We start from the raw sequence: 21,593 nt of genomic DNA, 5'->3' as shown, positions 1-21,593 counted from the left end.
TTTGTATTAATAAAGATACTTCTTCTTGTTGTTGCCCAGAGCCAGAGGATAGAAATAGCAGCAATGGATTTAAGGACAGAATAGAGAGCTAATGGCAAATACTTTATTAACATTATCAAGTAGAAACAAAACTTGTATAAGGGTGTTTTCTAGAATTTCTGGGTTAATCTTCCAGAGGAAGTCAATGTATCAGAATTGTTTAATTTGTAGGTGACCAAAATATACAACTAAAACTGGACTTCTGCAATAAAAAGAGATATACTGGCTAACAGACCTAAATGTCCCAAGTTGTCATTATAGCTTAATTTAAGTGCTGATTGGGGGCCTCAGCTGATGTAACAAAAGCTGGTTTATAGCATTTTTGCAGCCACCTTCCACAGTATTAGGAACTCAAAGGAAGCTGTGGGCTCTTTTTCGATGGTAGCAAAACGAAAGAAGCATTTCTAGACCTTAAATCTTCACAGTCAGTCCTCCAGAGAATTTCTTCAGAAACCTGGAACTTGGCTTTCATTGGATCATACCAGCTTATTTTCCATTCCAATCTGTGGCCAGTGGAATCTGACATGCTGGTTGTCAGTTATGGCCTGAGAGGCAGAGTGGGCACTGTGATAGGCCTATGGACAAGAACCACAGAAAGTGGGTTTCTCAAAGAAGTCTCGTTTTTACTGCTGAGAAAACAGAGTCCAGAGGCTGAGGAGATAACGAACAGATGAGCACCCCTAGCAGCAGGCAGCCTTTTGTAAACAACCACTGTCCGAGTCACGTATCTCAGTGGGCAGCTTTCATGGGTAAACTTAGATGATTATGATGTTTGTTTCCTGATTCTTATCACAAAAAAAAAAGTTTCTTTTATTAAAAAAAAAAACTTAAGAATATTTCCATATAGGTAGCTGACTCAATTACACAACAAAATGGAATCATGGTTCAGTTAAAATCTAAGAGTTCCTATTAATGGGGGATTTTTAGACATAGTCAAGAGCCATTTTCGAACACCTTTCTCTTAGATTTCTGCAGTCCCTAAGTTGCGAAACAGCTAGTGGCATACCATCGTCTACCTTAATTACTGTCCCAACAAATAAAAGCATGGGGAAGCAACTGACTCCAGCTAAGGGCCTGCTAGCCTCTCTTGGTGAAGCAAAAGCTCTCAACTCACTATCGTTCCCAGCTTTCCTTGCTTTCTATTGTTTCTTACACACTGTGTTTCAGGCCTTCTTTTCCAGCATAGGCATCTAAGTTTAGAAGCCACCCTGGGCACCCTGAGCACTCGAGGACTCGCATGACAGCTTTCTCTACAGTAGGACCCGGAATATGTTCCCTTTTAACCTGGGGCACTCCAAAGCAGTTTCAGGGTTGGCAGAAAATGTAAGAAGCTAAGCCATTTTTATCTCTCCCACTGCAACAGAAGCTGGAGTACAAGCACAAAAAGAGGGATTATGAAAACAGGCCCACTCTCAACAACAACAAAGTAGATGAAAAGTATTTTCATTAACAAACACTACTTGCTACTTTTTGAATGTGCTCATTGCATAAGTCTGACTTCTCTCATGGTCACAGTTAAGATCTCTGTGATCTCATCATCTCAACCCACTACCCAAACACTACCTTCAGTGCTTTGGGGACCTGAAATACAAGACTGTGGGCCCAGGGCCATCTTGTTCTATTTCCAACCTCCAGATGTCACCAGCTCCGATCCACATGGTGTCAGTATGTCAGGCGAAGCCCACAGCTGCACTACCTCCTGCTTCCCTCCCAGATTCCAGGTCACTGTGTAACTTACATCTTCCTCCCAAGTGTATGACAAAGTTCTAAAGGTTTACTTTCCTATCATCCCATCTCCTGACATAAAAGGCCACTGAAATGTGGCTCTCATCTTCCCCATACAATACTTCACACTACTTAATAATCCCTTTTCTAAACTAAAAGATCTCTACATTTAACTAGGAGCTTTTTCAAGCTGTTAATTATTTACATTCTACTTTTTACACCATGGCTTTCTGAAGGAACACTGGCTCTCCCCGATATTTACTGACCAAAATGAGAAGTTAATTCTCATTTTGTTTGTAAATTAACCACCAATTTTAATTTTTAAAAATTGCCACTATTAAAAAAATAATCGCAATGCTATGACTAAATGTGTTTTCCTATCTGGTTGATGCTATGAAAGTAGTTAGGTAAATAAAAAGGAAAATGCTATTTTTTTAATAGGGAAACCAGGGCTTCCCTACCAATACTATTTAAAATAAGTTTCTTAAGTGTTTAAAAAGTTACATTCAGAATGTCTCATTATTTGCACAGCAAAAAAAAAAAAAAAAAAAAAAATCATCAACAAAACCAAAGGCAATCTACTGAATGGAAGAAGATATTTGCAAATAATATATCCAAAAAGGAATTAGTATCCAAAATATATAAAGAGCCTATAAAACTCAACACTAGCAAACCAAATAATATAATCAAAAAACAGGGAAAGAACTGAATAGCCATGTTTCCCAAAGAAGTCCTATAAATGGCCAACAGACACATGCTCAACATCATTCATCATCAGGGAAATGCAAACCAAAGCCACAGTAACATATCGCCCTACACCATCAGAATGGCTAGTGTCAAAAAGGCGAGATAGAACAAGTACTGAAAGACATGGACAAAAAGGAACCCTCGTACACTGTTGGTGGCCATGTTAACTGATATAGCCAAACCGTGGAAAACAGTATGGAAGTTCCTTTAAAAATTAAAAATACAGTGGTGCCTGCATGGCTCAGTCGGTTAAGCATCCAACTCCTCCTCTGACTCAGGTTATGATCTCAGGGTCATGAGATTGAGTTCTAAGCAAGATCATCTTCCTCTAGCCCTTGCCCCCATGTGTGCACTCACACCCTCTCTCTCTTTCTCTTTCTCTCTCCAATAAATAAATCTTTTTAAAAATTAAAAATCAAAATATCATATGATCCAATAACTCCAGTACTAGACACTTAAAGAAAATGAAAACAGTAATTTGAAAAGATATATGTGCCCTATTTCTTGCAGCATTATTTACAATAGCCAAGATACAGAAGCAATCCAAGTGTCCATCCACAGATGATGGATAAAGAAGTGGTGTCTATATACAATGGAATACTACTCAGCCATAGAAAAGAATGAAATCTTGCCATTTGCAACAACACATATGGGCTGAATATAAGTGAAATAAGCCAGACAAAAAGACAAATACTGTATGACTTCATTTACATACAGAATCCAAAAGACAAATACACAAACAAAAACAGAAGCAGAATGTCCTGGTTATGACAATAAAACACTAAGGAATATCAGCTATCTAAAAGAGAAGGAATAAAATAAAAACAATCTATGCTTTATCAAGTAACGAGGTAGCACTAAAAACATAAGCCAATCCTCGAACTCACCTTTCTACCTATCCACCTGGATTCTCTCTTCAGACTTCCCGCGCCAGGACTGAAACCAAAGTCGACTCCCCTCCCTGCCCGAAACCACAGCCCTGTACCATACTTCTTCCACTGTTCCCAGTGCCCATCCATTCCCATCTAAGGGTGGGAGCTCCTTACTGCTTCTCACTCAGAATGACCGCATCCTAATCATCCCTATCCTGGTTTCTTGTCTTCTGCTTTCTCCCTATCCCTATGGAATCTAATGCCCTAAGACTTACTGAGTTCTAACAGTTTCACTGCAGGTGCTAGAGATTCCGTGCGACCCCCTCTACACCATAACCTACTAAACATAACAAAAATACCCTCCAGCACGGGAGCTAAGGAGGCAGCCTAAAGTCAAACATCTGTTAAAACTTTCCTTAAGTACTTGATCAAAAAACAAGGACTCACATGGCAAGGGGTTGGGAGAATGTCTCCAGAGAACCTTCACCTGGAAGGTAACAACAGAGTTTGTAAAATGTATTCGAACTTTGAAAATGTGTTACTCACAACTTCTGAAAAGGACCACAACCACTCAAAGGGGGGAAAATGACCATTCAAATTTCTTTCTTAGGGATTTCGCTTGTTAATTATTTCATATCCATCCATCAAATAGCACACAACTGAAAGGTGAAATGAACTGTACGGTTACCCAATAATACTATACAGTCTTTAATAAAAAGAACCAAAGGGACAGGCAAGGGGAATGAATATACTCAGTCATTCTTATAATCGAGTTCACATTCTAAGAACATGTAAAACCCTTTGCCTTCAAAACACTTCTTGGTGAGTGCTATGAAATGTGTAAGCCTGACGATTCACAGACCTGACCCCTGCGGCAAATAACACATTAGATGTTAATAAAAATAATTAATTAAAAAAAATACTTCCGACTTTTTACTCTCTGTTTCATTAAAAAGGGAAAGCCGAGAGAGTGTTTAAGTAACAGAATCAGCAACGTTTTGGAAGCTCTGGGTCTGTCTATGCCTCCCTTAAAAAGTACTCTGGTCTAATCACATCTGTCGCTCTGAGATTTGAAGCTGCCAATCTCAGTGAGAGTCAGGGGGAGAAAGTCTTTGGACTAATCCAAGTGGACAAAGGGATTACATGTTTTATTTTTTTTCTTTTATTTATGTTTTTTTTAATTTTTTATTTTTTATAAACATATATTTTTATCCCCAGGGGTACAGGTTTGTGAATCGCAAGGTTCACATACCCCACAGCACTCACCAAAGCACACACCCCCAATGTCCATAACCCCACCCCCCTTTCTCCCAAGCCCCCTCCCCCCAACAATCCTCAGTTTGTTTTGTGAGATTAAGAGTCACTTATGGTTTGTCTCCCTCCCAATCCCATCTTGTTTCATTGATTCTTCTCCTACCCACTTAAGCCCCCATGTTGCATCACCACTTCCTCATATCAGGGAGATCATATGATAGTTGTCTTTCTCTGCTTGACTTATTTCGCTAAGCATGATACGCTCTAGTTCCATCCATGTTGTCGCAAATGGCAAGATTTCATTTCTTTTGATGGCTGCATAGTATTCCATTGTGTATATATACCACATCTTCTTGATCCATTCATCTGTTGATGGACATCTAGGTTCTTTCCACAGTTTGGCTATTGTGGACATTGCTGCTATAAATATTCGGGTGCACGTGCCCCTTCGGATCACTACGTTTGTATCTTTAGGGTAAATACCCAGTAGTGCAATTGCTGGGTCATAGGGCAGTTCTATTTTCAACATTTTGAGGAACCTCCATGCTGTTTTCCAGAGTGGTTGCACCAGCTTGCATTCCCACCAACAGTGTAGGAAGGTTCCCCTTTCTCCACATCCTCGCCAGCATCTGTCATTTCCTGACTTGTTGATTTTAGCCATTCTGACTGGTGTGAGGTGATATCTCATTGTGGTTTTGATTTGTATTTCCCTGATGCCGAGTGATATGGAGCACTTTTTCATGTGTCCGTTGGCCATCTGTATGTCTTCTTTGCAGAAATGTCTGTTCATGTCCTCTGCCCATTTCTTGATTGGATTACATGTTTTAAAAAGATCTTTCAAAATGTGAACCGAAAGCACAGTGGCTCCCGAGAAAGGCAGACAGACAGACACACACACACACAACCCAGAGAAACATCTTTATCACCAGCATTTCTTAACCAAGGAACAGCCTCCTACCCAAAGATCATAAAAAAGCTTCAGGAGGCAAACTACTTTGAGTTGAGAGCATCCTGCATTGCAGACTCTGTGAGAGGAGTGGGCACAGTCGCATACCATTCCCACAGCTCAGCAGTACTGAAATTTAAACTAAGGGGGGCAACAGGACAGGGGGCCGGGCTGGATGGACCTGCTGGCCTTCTTTGTAACCATTGTTTCCACCCCCAACGCTTTCATTTTAAGAAGCATAATGAAGTACTAGGTCACTGGAGCCTAATGGAGCAGAATTGGACAAGGCCTTAGTATCCCCATCTGTAAAAGAGTGGGCTTTCCTAACAAATCGTAGATTTCCTTAAAAGAAAATAAGTTCTCAGACTGCTGTCTGAGTGTGGCAGTGGCTACCTACTCCGATATTCATTTTCCCATTCCCTATTAGCTCCAAAGGGCTACTACGTCATGTTTAAAAAACAAATTTTAAGAAAGTTAAACATTAAAAACGACACTTCTACTGAAATACAGTTTGGCATTTGTGTTCAGTAAAATCAAAAGCATGATTTGTGTGCCTGGAGGAGTTGACTACAGTAAGATTTTGTCAATTCCTGGGGCAATTTTGCTTTTTCAAGTTTTATTTAAAACAAGCAAAATATTCATTAAAGTAACTAGTACGTCATTTCTTTTCAAGTACTGCTATGACCAAGGTCAAGGAAAAATAACTTCACCTCACTTCTGCCCACTTGGGTTTCTAAAATACTGGGTTAGTGATGACATCTAATTTCCCAGAACACTAACAAAATATACTCTGAGAACCCTTTTTTCTTAATGAAAGAGATAAAGAAATGACTTTGGGAAATTTCAAATGGAATTTGTGTTAAAAACAAAACAGGGATGGTAGCCCCAAAAAAGCATATTTCTACTCTGATTAAACTTCCACAAAATATCAGATAGCCTGAAGGTTATTCTCATAAGGAAGAACAAGGTTCAGTTTCACTATTAAAAGATTGGTTTCTCACCATTCCAAAAAGGAAATGGAACAGTGAGAACTAGGGTCCTTCAGCTCTTTTCTATCTGGCAATCCAGACACAAAAACGGTGGCCACAGATCTTTCAGAATAGTTAAATATACTTCTCAGCTCTGTCTGGCTATACCCCCAAAGTCAACAGGGACGTAAACAGATAGATATGCCTACCTAAAACAAGAAACAAAAAACTGCACTACCAAAAACTGCTCACTCCGGTGTTCCTGCATACCATGTTAGAACCATTCACCACTCTACTGGCAGCCAGCTCTGTCTCACCAAATTCTCTCCATGCCCCCACCTCTGTCCCCCATTGCATGTGCATATGAACCATGAGCATCACTGCTCACTTACTTGATGATCTGCAAGGGTGTCTTTTCTGAAGTGTGCTTTTCACTGAGTCCCATCCAACAATAATGCACACAAATCTTCAAGGACAGAGCCTTTCCCAGCACTGTTATGATGAGAGTTAACATTGCTTCTTAACCAAAAACCAAGGACAAAGTTTAAGATTTGGGGGTTTTTGGCCTAATCTGTAAGTGCATATATATAAAAAAGTCTTCTTTTGCAACATGGTGATAATAATAGCAGTAATAGTTAATATTCATACTCACTATTGTATTATTACTACATGAATTTGGGAGAACACCAGGATCCACGAAACAAATGGCTACTATCATCATAAGCATTCTTACCGCTGCCAAAATGTTCCCTTAAACTCTCCCTAAATTCCCCATGGTTTGACATCTCCTTTAGTCTCTTGAGAGATTTTTCTTTTTAAAAGTAATTACAAAAGGGATTCATTTTGGATTATTCTGGAGAGACTTTTTTTTTTTAATATCTGGAAAACTAAGAATTATTAGGAAAAAAGGAGAGAAAACCAAAGAACCTACCAAACCAATGAAGTAACACTAGAATTCAGGCCCTAACCAAGAAATAGTTTTGCACTTTCAACTCAACTTTGGACCAGCAGATGTAGGACTCCAGAAAATACGGTTGAGACAGGAGCTCATATCCTCTTTTATAAAGGCTACACTTATACAAGAAAGATAACCTAACAAAGCCAGTCGATGGCGTGGATGGGGTACAGTGACTTTTCATGAGGTCCTTCACCATGCTGAGCTCCATTCAGACACTCAGTAAACATGTGCTCACCACAGGCAGAATGATCATGTACCCAAACAATTTAAATACACAGGAGGGTTCCTTTACATACAATCTATTAACTAAATACCAGGCTCAATTTATTAAGCTATTTGGGCCAAACTGACAGATGGCCTACTCTTGAACTTAGAGAAACAGACCCAAAATATCCTTGAAAGAAAAGAATTACAACGATACCTACAGCACACATCACATAACATTTTAAGTAGGTGTGCGTACACTTAGAAAGATTTTTAAATCTGTGCTGAAATTTGTGCCAATTTATGTACCAAAACCATTAACAGTAATTATCTCTGTGCATGTAATTTTTCTTCTGTTGCTACTTGCAGATTTTTCCACAACAACAAAAAAAGAATAAAGATAAATAAAACATAAACTTTATCAGACTATGTTAAATCACATCTTTCTTTATTAATAGAGGACTCAGCAGAACCCAAACTGCAACAATTGTTCGAATTATAACTTCGAAAAGCTGATAGTATCAGGATGTATACTAAAGAAATTCTGCTTGAAGACCTACTATATTTAACACATAACCCCTTTCAAGGCACAAAAGTGATGTTCTTTAAAATCATTATGATGGAAAACATAACTTGGATGTTTAAAAAAATAAATGCAAGGCACAACGATGGGACAATAAAAATCTTTCCTCTAAAAGAATACACAAACACACAGAAGGAAGCACACACCAAATTGAACCTCTTGGGGAGACTTTCATACAGGTAAACTATTCACAAACCACAGTTTCATCTACGTCAATATGCGACACTTTAAAACCACACGAAAAGGAAAGGAAATTTTTTGTACAGCCAGCCTTCGTGCAATGGAGCTGCCAGTGCTCTTGCTCGGGCCAGACGGCAAGCTCCTGCTTCTCTGAAGACCCACTGCGAGCCCGCAGCGGCTCAGACAATATACCCCCAGGTAGGTCTTTTTAAGTACTTGATATATTCAAATGTCTTTCCATCTAAGGGGAAGCTATCATGCTCAGTGTTTAAGACATTTAAGTTGGAAAGGACACTGTGTGATAAGGCTGCCATGTAAGAGGGTACCAATTATTACATTCTAAATAGATTCTCACTATGAACTGCACTATAATTTTCTTCTATCTGATGACCTCATCCATTCCTCTCAAAAGAAAAAAAAAAGTTTAATTTATACAAGACTGAATATTTACTTATAGGCCAACATAACCATTCAGTAACTCAATCTTATTTTTTATAACAAAATGAATAAATGCCTTGTTGTAAGTCTTTACAACAGGGCACAACAGATCTCGAAATGACTTTCCTCCATAAAAATTTTGATAGGTAATTTCAAAAACATTCTATTGTGACTTTCATTTAAAAAGAAAAATCTAGTAAGTGTATTTACTCCCTAAGCAATTATTCACTCAATCCCAAACAAAGGAGACACTTGAAGTTTTTTTTATTTTTGCTGTAGCACATCAAATTTCCACAGGCTAAGTAATTGGTTGACGAAACATTTATCAAGCATTTGGTCTTCAGATTTCTGAGAGAGAACACAAAATGCTATTATAGTATGATTTAACCTCTAATCAACATACCAAAAATTTTTAATGATGAGATTTGTTTTTCATTGCAATCTAGACTGAGGTTCACAAAAAGCAAGTGCAAGGTCCTACAGGAATCTCTAGCATCATCAGATAAACAATTATGCTGTGATTATTTTTAAATAAATTATCCGTAAGTGGTATATATGGCCCGTTCTAGCTATAGGGAATACTAATTATTAATTGATGAAAACAATTTTCTAATCCTCCTCTTTACTGTATATTCATCTATAAAAATGAGACTTTATTATATAATAGAATGAACAATAGGAGCACTTAAAAAAACACAGTACTATGTTAACTATTATAATGTAACATTAGAAATACAAGAGCAGGGGCACCTGGGTGGTTCAGTGGGTTAATCCTCTGCCTTTGGCTCAGGTCATGATCCCAGGGTCCTGGGATCGAGCCCCACATCGAGCTGTCTGCTCAGCAGGGAGCCTGTTTCCCCCTCTCTGCCTGCCTCTCTGCCTACTTGTGATCTGTCAAATAAATAAATAAAACATTTTTTTAAAGGGGGGGGAATACAAGAGCATAAGCCAAAATTGTAAGCATCTGGTAAAGGAACAATGAGCTAAGGTGGGTGACAGAGATGAGGATCAATTTATTTCAACACTAGCTTTTGACCCAGAGAAGAAAAGGATGGTCAGAATGCCACGGTTCAAACGAATGGTTACTATCCAAAAAAACAGAGTTCTAAGAAGTCAGTGAAGCCTGGAGTAGACTTCCGGACACAAAGAGCTTACTCCAGGCATTTTAAAATAGGAAGGATTTGGATATAAGAAGGATAAGGTCAGAAAGCCTAAAAATCATCAGCGGGGTCAGATTCTAGCCCATTCATACAAGCTGGAAAAACCTTGCACAATTTCAGAGTGCCAGACCCCAGTCTCCTCAACTGATCTGAGGCTTGGGCTAGACACTATCAATAAAGGTTCCCTCCATCCTTAAAGTCCTATAAGTCCCCAATTTTTATCAGAGCCAGAGTACAGAGGCAGGAAGGAACAGTTCACAGCAGAGGAGAGATACCACCAGTCTAGGGAACTGGGGTGAAGACAGTAGGGATGGCTTAAAGCAACCAAGTCATGGGAACTTTGAAAGTAAGGGAGGTTTAGATCCAAAAGGTAGAACCTGGATCTGGCTTTTAAATATATATATACAGTAAAAGGAAACAAAAAAAATACTTGAAGTCTGAACCTCTCTCATTAGTATTTAGGGGGAAAGTTAAGAACTAATATTTTCTTTCTGCTCTTTTACATGAAAATTGCCTAGAATATAGTTTCTGCCACATAGTAAGCACTTCATAAGGCTGGCTGCTGTAACAACAGTTACTATCATCACCATCACCATGATTACTACTATTACTGAGCCAAAGCTCTAGAGTGGTTTTGAATATAGCTTCTGAGGTCAGACTGTCTGAGTTGGAATCCTGGCTCTATAATTTAACAACTATATAACCTTGGGTGTTACTTAACCTCGTTGTGCCACACTTTTCTCATTTATAAAGTAGGGATAATGTCTACGTGATGGGAATAATGAAAGGTTAAATAAGCACATGTAAAGTACTTAGCACAGTGCCAGACACAAAGTACTCAATTATTTTCATTGAGTTTAGTGCAGAATGAATTATGTATGAACCCTGAAGTCCTATCTGAAGTCAGGAAAGAGGAAGGACAGGTACCCTTTTAAATGACACTTTATATAAAGTTTTGTGTAGGTCTGCCTTAACAATCTGTTTATAGTGTTTCATCCCAAGGTGTATACAGTGGATCATTAAATAATCAGGAGAATTAAGGAACAGAAAGGCTTCAAAAGGTTTTGTTGTTGTTGATTTACTTTTAAAGAGAGGTTTCAGAGAATCGGTTTATTTGGACTTCTTAGACACTATAATTAAGATTTTCTCTTTTTTTAATTTTACTTATTTTTGAGAGAAAGAAAATGTGCATGAACACAAGTGGGGCGGGGGTGGGGGGGGCAGAGGAAGAAGCACACTCCCTTGTTGAGGAGGGAGCCTAATGTGGGACTCCATCCCAGGGCCTTAAGATTAACCAACTGAGCCACCCAGTCACCCAGATTCACTGTTTTTAAGAAGTTTTGTATCGGGTTTTTTTCTGCTAAAACACAAAATCTCCTGGTCTTTAAAACAAGACGAAAGTGTTTCATATGCATGAGGAGGGTGTACACCAAGAAGCAGCACCAGAAAGATATATCCGTGGCCCTAAGAGCATTAGTTTGGACCAGGCCAAAGAGAGGATCGAAAGCCCATTGGTTTACCTTATACTTATGTTCTAGATCTGGAGGGAACATGACAAGATTGTCATTATCAGTGTCAATCACAATGGTTCTAAGAATATGTCTTATACTTTTGGGCTTAACTGCCTCAAAACCTACAGTGAAAGAAAAGAAGCATTATAGTTAGATGATTTCATACAAATATAACTGAGCTTCTCTTTGAGAATTTTGTAACCAATGATCATATATTCTTGCTCTAAAAGGCTTTAAAATACATCTGTGGTCAAACTTCTCAAAAACACTGACACGAAACATCTGTACAAGCACTGTTTACCAGAAACAGAAAACAAACGGTAGAGGTACTTTAAAATTATCCAGTAGCTGCATTTGAAAAGGCAAAAAGAAACAGGAGAAATTAATTTTAATCATATATTTAACCTAACATCAGAAATATCATCTCAACATACACTGAATACAATAAATATGGAGATGTTTTACTAATTGTTCTATTTGTACAAAATAGTACACACTTTTACTACTTGTATTGTTTCTTAAAAAAATCTTTAAAACCTGGTGCGTATTTTGCATTTACAGCCCAGATCAATTTGGCTGTTGAAGTGGCTGTCATTTCAAGTGCTCAGTAGTCACAAGTGGCCACATACTGGACATCACAGGCCCAGGTCACTAGGGAATGGGAGTAAGGAAAAAGAAGGAGTAAGCGTCAATTCAAGCCAGATTCTAATGCTTCAACTCTTTTCGCTGAACAGAAAAATGAAATGCAATGGTGATGAACATGTTCTGGCACTTGACATAGTGAAGGACCTACTTTTAAAATAATTCCCTCTAAATTTCAGAATAATTTTCTGTCCCCCATTATCGGCATGAGGAGCTCGTGTCAATGTATGAAAACAGCAAGCCAGGAAGCCTCACTGAAACCTCTTCAGGCTTAGCCACAACTAAACCATTTTGCCCTCATTTCCTCTCTGTTTCTCAGAATTTCAGCTCACTTATCTCCTCTGCAAACTAACTTCCAACCCAAGTGGTAACAAGAGTTATCAGAATGCAAAAGTATTATGTCAAAAATATCCATTCTAGAAGCAAAACTCTATGGGACTTCCCAAAATCATGAAATCAGACCATGGAAAACCCAGGCCTCCTCTACAAACCATGATGTTCTCACCATCTATTTCACCAATAAAATTCTACCTAAGAATTAGAAAACTTGTGACCTGGGTGTTCTGAATACAAATGTTTTTAAAGAAAATCATTTCTAATTTTAATTACTAACCTCCCTCCCCAACCCTTTTTTTTAAACAGATTCTTCAGATTTTTTTTTTTTTTTTTAAACAGAGTCATCCTTACTTCCCCTCAAGATGACAAACAGTTCTATCTTCTGCCCAGTTCACAGAGATCTGGAGCCATTCACATACTTTTTTTATTTAGTTTTCCTTGTTGGAATTATTGGAAGTGGTTTTGCAACCTGGGCTTTCGTACAGAACAAAAATCACAGGTGTGTAAGCATATACTTAATTAACCTGCTTACGGCTGATTTCCTGCTGACCCTGGCATTACCAGTGAAAATCGTTGTTGACTTGGGTGTGGCGCCCTGGAAGCTGAAGATTTTCCACTGCCAAGTGACAGCCTGCCTCATCTACATTAATATGTACTTGTCAATTATTTTCTTAGCATTTGTCAGCATTGATCACTGTCTTCAGCTGACATATAGCTCCAAGATTTATCGGATCCAAGAACCTGGATTTGCCAAAATGATATCGACCGTGGTGTGGCTAATGGTCCTTCTTATAACAGTGCCCAACATGATGATTCCCATCAGAGACATCGAGGAGAAGCCAAATGTGGGATGCATGGAATTCAAAAGGGAGTTTGGCAGAAATTGGCATTTACTGACAAATTTCGTATGTGTAGCAATATTTTTAAATTTCTCAGCCATCATTTTAATATCTAACTGTCTTATAATTCGACAACTCTACAGAAACAAAGACAACGAAAATTATCAGTATGTGAAAAAAGCCCTCATCAACATTCTTTTAGTGACTACCGGCTACATCATATGTTTTGTTCCGTATCACATTGTCCGAATCCCATACACCCTGAGCCAGACAACGGTGATCTCTGATTGCCCAACCAGGATTTCACTCTTTAAAGCCAAAGAGGCCACACTGCTCCTTGCTGTGTCGAACCTGTGTTTTGATCCTATCCTGTACTATCATCTCTCAAAAGCATTCCGCTTTACAGTCACCAAGACCTTTGCTTCATCTAAGGAGACCAAGGCTCCAAAAGAAAAATCAAATGGTGAAAACAACGCATAAAATATGGGATTTTTCATGTTATGCACTTCCTGCCTCGTTGGACAACAGGTACCAGGAAAGAGAGAAAAGGGCCTAAGTAAGAGACATATGCATGGCCTGGTTACTGAGAAACTTTTCTAAAAGTAAGCTAAGCAGTACTCTTGTGGTTGTTAATGGTCCTAAACCCAAGTATTTGCATAAAAAAACTAAAAAATCCTGTTGAACCAACGTAAAACCGTGCATTATCCTTGAAATCCCAAAGAGTTTTAGGACAAGCTCAGAGGCATTCATGAAGTATTCATTTAAATACCAGGAACTGACTTCTTGATAGAAATATGCAAAATAATCCATGTAAGGTTCCAGAAAGCCCTTCAACAACACAATTTAAATAAAACCGTTTAGATCATACCAAAAAGTCCAGCTGATCTTCCCATGAAACCACCTGGGCCTGGTTTATTTTTTAATCCATCATTTCAAAGATGGTAACCTTTTAGCTCACTACTCCAATTTTTAATATCTAATTGTTTTGTAACACAGCAACTAAACCTATTCACTTCTAAAGAGGCTTGGAAATACATGAGTAGTGTTTAATGTACTTTATACACTTATATTCTATCAGGTTTATAAAGACTTTCTACCCTAAGTAATGACAAATCCAGTGATTTCTTATTTTGTAGTAACATGAAATAGATCCTACAGCATTTTCAAGCAAGTTGTTAAACTGCACTGACTGCTGAAACTACTGTTTTGGAACTAGAAGCTCGCATCAAAGGTATGGAAAAACACCACCAGTCAAATGGACTTAAAACAGACATGCCAGATACACAGAGCATGTGTTGTAGGGAACACAACACATGCTGGGCTGACTGGCACCATGTCTGAGTCTGACGCCACATGGGGCCTCCAGTTTAAAGAAGGGGTGACTCCAGCTCTCAGGGTCACAACCCTCAAATCTAATTCTCTCTATGGCCAGTAATGCAGAAAGGACTCAACGGATGATATAAAATATAAGACTTATTTAAAAAAAAGAAAATTGAAAAGTTTAGATAACCATACCTGAGACTTCGGGGGTGGGGGGGGTTTCATTTCAATAGCAAGTCTGTTTTGCAGCAAGTAGTAATACGTTTGCATTAGCTGCAGTGATTACAAAATGGTGTTCCCGGCAGCCTCTTGAGCTCGCCCACGCTCATGTTTCACAAGTGTACTTTTCACTTTAATAAATTTTCCCATTTGTGTAAAAAAATAAAAAATAAAAAAGAAAGAGTGTTCCTGGAAACTAACAAAACTAGTTTGATTCCAGAGTCATTTTTAGTCCTGTACTGAGAAGAATTATTTTCTGAAGCTTGAACCCAAGACAATTCCAGCGTATAATTTCATATCCCCTAGTTTGAAAAGAGTAAATGCACCAAATGAGAAAATGCACCAAAACAACTGTCTATCACACTTCCACCATGGTGAGCCCTGGACAAAGTCTAGCTAGCTAGTGGTCATGACAGGAACCCCCCTTCAGCATTAAGTCTCTATCCCAGGGTGTAAAGGGCACAGCTACGCCACAGCTATGCTGCTGAAATGCCAGCCCACTAGAACCTGTGTTTGTTGATGGTCTGCTGCCCAGCAGATCATATAAGCATACATGAAACTACTAGTTTCTTTTCCTGAATCTTTTGGTCAAGTCCCTATTAGTCGCTCTCCTTGGTCTTCACATACTAGAGCTACATCTTTAAGACAGGAAATGGGGGTGGGAGGGAACAATTTTTTTAAATCATATTCTCATATTCTTCTCATATTCATGCATAATAGGTAAGTCAAATTTTCCCTCTTTATTAAGGAAGAGGACCAGACTCTCTACAGCATTCCTAATGTCAATGTTACATTAGTAACATTACTGATCATTTATTCTAAATGACACAGTAAAGGGAGGCCTAAGGCAACTGATGATAGAAGGCTATTAAAAAATTGTATCCTACAACATCAATTTTCTAGCAGTTGCTTTATGATTGCATTACAGTTATATCATAATCCATCATGAGAGACTTAATCACTGGAACTCATTCATGTTCCTTCCTCCAAGGAGAGGACAGCCTTTAGAATGTTACATGCTGAGAATGACTGTGTGGCCATGGATTACATGAACAATAGAAGAAATATGTCCGTGCTTGGGTAGTGCCCTAAACCAAGACATATGGAAGAGGAAAGCCAGTAAAGCCCTGCCTACCAAAGAGAGGAACACAAAATCCGCAACCAATTCAACCACATTCAACATTTTGCCTATTTATTACCTCTCTCCTTTTTATTTAAATTAACGTTTTATTTTGGAATACTTTAAAATTTACAGAAAAGGTACACAGTACAGCATGTTCCATTATACCTTTCATTCAGTTTCCCCTAATGTTAATGCCTTACATCACCGTGATACATTTGCCAAAAATAGGAAATTAACATTGGTGCATTAAGAGTTAACTGAACTCCAGACTTCAAATCCTGCCTCCCCCCACTTTTGATGCCAACTATTTTAAGACCAATCCCAGACATTGCAATAGTTCATCCATAAATTCTTCAGGACACATCTCTAAAATATCAGGCTATCCTTTCTGTTGCCCTAAATGCACGGTGAGATTATTCCATTATGTTCGGAATGAGTGATGTGTACAGGTGATGAGCAGAAAGAATTGTGGCAACTTTTGACATAGCCCTGGACACAGAAAAACTGACACCAAAAAGAAGATTCTTAGTTGTTATAAAAAAAAAAAAAATAAGTGTAAAAAAAAATTAAAAATTTTAAAAAGTTCCAAAATAACAGAAATTAAAAATTAAGAAAATATTTAGTTTGCAGAGCGAAACTCCTCAAAGATATCCAGAAGACAACATTATATATATCTCACAATTACACTGCTGTTAAAATAATAATAATAATAGTGTGCAACAACAACAAAAAAAGGCTCATTAACATTTCCCTTAAAATCCCAGGAAAAAAAGATAGTAAACCTAAAATTATAAACACATTTACAGATTTGGGTCCAATTTTCATTAACATCAAAAAACCAATCTTGTGGGCGCCTGGGTGGCTCAGTGGGTTAAGCCACTGCCTTCGGCTCAGGTCATGATCTCAGGGTCCTGGAATCGAGTCCCGCATCGGGCTCTCTGCTCAGCAGGGAGCCTGCTTCTTCCTCTCTCTCTCTCTCTCTCTCTCTGCCTGCCTCTATGCCTACTTGTGATCTCTGTCAAATAAATAAATTTTTAAAATCTTAAAAAAAAAAAAATCTTGTTTCCCTTCAGTAAAAATCACATCACTCGTTATGAGTCAAACACTACATTTCCCAGTTAATATCTCTCATATGCTGCTCAATTCTTAAATTCATCAGATTGAAATCCAAGTCCATGTCATATGCAACCTCCTCTATGAAGCCTTAACCATCTTCTCAATCAGATGTTCTCTCTCTCCCCTCCAATATTTATTCTTTGAGAGTGGAAGACACCCAGGCATATCAAACAGTTCACCTTCCAGGGGGTGCTTGGGTTTTTACTAAATTATTGCTTGTGTTTTAGTGCATATAATTTCACATGTGTCTCCCTCCTATCTTATTCATCTTTCCTGTGTCCCAAAATTCTCATTCATCTGCATAACACCAAGTACCTGCCACAATACAGTGCACATAAAAGACATTCAGTAAATGAGTGTAAAATGGAAGTGGGAAAACACATTTAGACGTCATTTGCAGTCACTCAAATGCTCTTGATAAAAGGATACTAATATAGAAAATTCCATTAATTCTAGCTAGCCAGTAACATCACATCACAAATTTGAACTACAACTATACATACGGTATATGATCATAATTATAACAAAAGAAGCAGTGAATGAAAAACTCACCTGCTTTCATATGTAATACTCAGGCAAGTAGTAGAAGAGTCAGTGGTTAATGATCATAAAATGAAATAATCAAGGCTGCCAACTGGAAGCCATGACTTACCAGAGGTATGGGGAAATGTGTTGCATACTGCAGGTGTCGCAGAAGGTCATAATTAGATGGAAAAATTAGCTCCCTGGGTTTTTCTCTCTTAAGCAACTTCTCACCATTAACCGACATTCTTCTGCCCAAGGAAGAGTTGGCATTCTCACAGGATTCTCCAGGCATGGGAGAAAAAATCTAAGTCATGTAAAACAAATGTTGGAGATTGTAAATGAAAGAGAGCAACACCAAAACACAGCACTACATACCAGAACTCCAAATACACAAGACACTCCTACACTATCTCTTCCCTCTTTAAGCAATGAGAAAATAAAGAGAAAAAGGAAACTGTGTTAATCTCCACAAAATTCATATACAGATTAGTAGGAAACTATCAACATAATCTCCCATTTTAAAGATGAGAAAATGACAAACACACTCATAAGAATTATGCAAAGCTACACTTCCCAGAGGACCAGAGACAACATCAGACTCATAGGTTAAGTGTTTCCTCAAAAGGTTACATTTCCTACAAAAACATAAACACAGAAATCATTAACAAAACTAATGAGTACCAGATATAAAAGTTTTAATCAGTATTCCAAACAATATGTTTTTTATAAAGCACCTCACTGAGAGCCATAAGGAGGAAATTATTATAATTATATGGAAATAAAGTAGAGAAAGTATAACAAGTCCAGATCCAGGAAAGCTACATACATAGCAAATCAACACAGACTGTCATGATCAAACTATTCATGTATTCCTGAGAGATGATGATCTCAAATGAGCAAAAGAGTCACAGATAGTCAACTAGGAGGACAGGGGTGTTCTAATCTACAAAGGAAAAAATGCAGCCAAAACTAAGGATGAACTGAAATGAGACAATTGCACAAGATGAGTCACTATACCCTAGCAAGGAATATGGCAGGATCACATTTACATCGGTACACAGGTCATTCCAGCACATGGGGCAAGGAACAGAAGGACGGAGACAAGCTGGGATGGGGTGGGGTAGAGGGGGTTAATAGTCAATAAGAATTTGAAGGTTGAACCTACTGGAAATTCCGAACCAAAGTCAGTTTTAAAGTCATTCTTGTCTACTTCATCAAAAATATTAGTAGTTCCTGAGTCAAGGCCCATATGCGCCATTATAGTCTGTTCCTGATGATTGTCAGAGAAAAAAAGTGACACTGTAAATTTTGTAGTTCATTAAAAACCTGAAGCTAAAATATGACAGTGATGTTTTTAACCACCCTAGGTCTTTTCTCTCCCTAGTAACTATTTTTCCCAAAAAAAGAGAAGTTTTAAGACATGCACTTGCTTTGAAAAGTTACATTCTTTATCCTCATCAGATTTACCTTTCAAGATACTTGAAGGAAAGAGCCCACAAACTTAAGACATTAAAAACAAACTGGCCATAATGTCCCTCCTTTAGGCTATTCCCAGTCACATGTTCACAAACTTTTCCTAGAAAATCTGACAGTGTACCTAAGATATAAGAAACCTCGATATCCAAGAATAGAAGGGAAGAAACAGAAATGTAAAAGAAGCATAGACAGGTAAAGGAACTTTGGTTTTTAGCTTTTCATAACGTCTAGTGTGGGCAAATTTGGAAACAACAGTATTTGTATTAAAAAAGTAATTTTTAAAATTCCTGCACCATTTGATCACCAAATCTTAAGAACACGAACTATGAATCCACACATGTAATTCTAATACCAGGTCTTTCAGTTACAAGGATAACCAGTGTTTTAAAAATATCATCACAGCATATGCTTAAGCGCTCACAAAACCATCATGAGGCTTGATTTTTAAGGAACCTCCACAATCTCTCACCATTTTCCACTATTTTCTCTTTACCACCTCCATGCTTTCTGCCTTGAAAACTTCCTTAAGTATATGGAACAATGTCCAAAACACCAGAAATTGGCATTAAATTATAGCCGTAGTATGAAATAATTTGGCAAGAATAATTTCACAACATTTTACAGTTTTCAATTAATTAAAATGAAAATATGATATGTTATGATCAAAACAGGATGTCCCATTTTGTAGGAAAGACAGAAGCAATGGATGAACTGGGGAAAAGATGTTCCTTAGAAAGGGACTTTAGGCCAAAATCAGTCTGATTTTAAGGCACAATGTTAAAGAAAAACTGGAAACTAGAAATACATAAAATTGGAAGCGTATAATTCCTGTCCAATAAAAAAATGTTATGTACTGTCAAATCTTTTCATTAATAGTTTTAGTGTATCCGAAAGAAAATTCTGGGATATATATATATATTCCATATGTTTTCTTTGTAAGTGAGGAACAGAGATAAATGAGTTCTTTAACAGGAGAATACAATTTAAATGTAATCACCCTTCCACCACCAAACGATCCTCTCAAAGGGGTTTCCCCAGCTGAGTTGTTTTCAGGGCTGGGGCACCACTCCCAGGGCCATACCTCCATTTTCATGTCATGGTCCTTTGGGTAGTGGTCATCCACATTCTCTCCTGCTGGCGACCGTGGTCGGGTCGAGGCGGTGACTGACAAGTCTCCTCGAGATATGAGGGTGCACATGTATGCATCATGAGAGAAGACATCGTGTCGGATGAACTCACAGAAGAGCAGCACCAGATTCACAAATTCTACCTTTTCACATTCACTATTTGGATCCGCTATAAAGAAAAAAATCAACAATTAAGTCCCCTTGATATAGTAGGAAAAAAACACCAAATAGGAAAGCTTAACATGAGGCACCCAGGTGGTTCAGTGGGTTAAGCAACTGCCTTCAGCCCAGGTTATGATCTCAGGGTCCTGGGACAGAGCCCCAACCTGGGCTTCCTGCTGGGAGCTGGGGGGGGGGGGGGGGGTCTGCTTCTCCCCCTGCCCTTCCCTGCCAAAGTCCCCACTCATGCTCTCTCTCAAATTTTTTAAAAAGCAAATCTTTAAAAAAAAAAAAGCTTAACAATATTTTCATTTTTTTTTCTTACACAATAGAAGAGTTATTAGAAAATTTACAATGAGACCCAAGCATTTTGTGCCTTATGGGCACATGGGTTTTGATTGTCCCTTTGGACTTGAAAAACAGCATCCAGTGTGTTAAGCACAATTTCCAGTTTAAGGATAGTGGTTCCTGGCAAATGAGTAACCACTTAAGTAATAACATAAACACAAAGTTTCAGGGAAGGAAAAAAAAAAGAGGGGGGGGAGAGACAGAGCCAAACTGCTTTTCTCTGGTTTTACTAGTAAAACAGCTCAAGACTGTGTTCACAGCTTGAGAGTGTCCATATATTTCTAAGGTGTATGTGTGTACCTTTCAAAGGACACTTCACAATAAAACAATTCAAAAGGTCCTTGAAAATACTAGTGCATGGGATCCACTAAAAAAAAAAAAAGAGGGAAGATGGAAGACACAGAAATGAAGCTCTGCAGTCTTTCCCAGTTGGCAGCCAGTCTGTTCAACTAACATTATGACTTTCAATACTGCATCTGCTCTCCGAAACTTTGCACCCTTGAGAGGCTAAAAAATGTTAAGAGCCACCCTTTGAGGCTCGGGCCCTGGTACCATCCTGCTCACAAACACCCACAGAGACAAACAGATGGATCCACGGAACATTAAGCTCCTTCCCTAACACTTAAGCCTTGGCGGTTGCTGCTGTCCGCCAGAGTCAGTGACACACAGTGTCTACATGGAGAAGTAACACCGCTCTCTCTCTTCTGGATCCCCCAGAACAAGCAGAGGCAGACAGGAGGAAGAGCTTACCAAAGAACAAACAGGAGTGAGGACAGGC

General features: G+C 38.4%; 2 protein-coding genes across 10 annotated transcripts in view; one reads left to right on the top strand and one right to left on the bottom strand.

Annotated features, from left to right (window-relative positions):
* MED12L (mediator complex subunit 12L) overlaps positions 1 to 21,593 on the bottom strand; it is a 324,346-nt gene that overhangs the window by 201,003 nt on the left and 101,750 nt on the right. For 6 of the 8 annotated variants that reach the window (XM_045088517.1, XM_045088516.1, XM_045088523.1 and 3 more), the window contains exons 14-16: positions 20,263 to 20,477; positions 18,871 to 18,975; positions 17,833 to 18,009 (exon numbers count right to left, since the gene is read on the bottom strand). In XM_045088517.1, coding sequence (XP_044944452.1) covers positions 17,833 to 18,009; positions 18,871 to 18,975; positions 20,263 to 20,477 — 497 coding nt within the window. The remainder of the gene's footprint in view (positions 1 to 17,832; positions 18,010 to 18,870; positions 18,976 to 20,262; positions 20,478 to 21,593) is intronic. The other 2 variants (XM_045088521.1, XM_045088522.1) reach the window with 1 other exon arrangement.
* Positions 8,343 to 15,146, top strand: GPR171 (G protein-coupled receptor 171). Of its 2 annotated transcripts, none has more exons than XM_004755563.3 (2): positions 8,343 to 8,674; positions 12,903 to 15,146. In XM_004755563.3, the coding sequence occupies exon 2, from the start codon at positions 12,926 to 12,928 to the stop codon at positions 13,880 to 13,882; it is 957 nt and encodes a 318-aa protein (XP_004755620.1). In that variant the 5' UTR covers positions 8,343 to 8,674; positions 12,903 to 12,925; the 3' UTR covers positions 13,883 to 15,146. The 2 variants fall into 2 exon arrangements, with proteins under 2 accessions (XP_004755620.1, XP_004755619.1); XM_004755562.3 differs by having other exon boundaries at positions 8,345 to 8,674; positions 12,870 to 15,146.

This window comes from Mustela putorius, unplaced genomic scaffold (genome assembly GCF_011764305.1).
Source record: "Mustela putorius furo isolate JIRA1106 unplaced genomic scaffold, ASM1176430v1.1 tig00003834_pilon_pilon_pilon, whole genome shotgun sequence".
In the NCBI taxonomy this organism is placed as follows: domain Eukaryota; kingdom Metazoa; phylum Chordata; class Mammalia; order Carnivora; family Mustelidae; genus Mustela; species Mustela putorius.
This window is presented reverse-complemented; position numbering and strand designations above follow the sequence as displayed.

What these genes read in the sequence shown, in the direction of transcription:
- GPR171 (XM_004755563.3), top strand. Translation starts at nt 12,926, where the DNA reads ATGACAAACAGTTCTATCTTCTGCCCAGTTCACAGAGATCTGGAGCCA.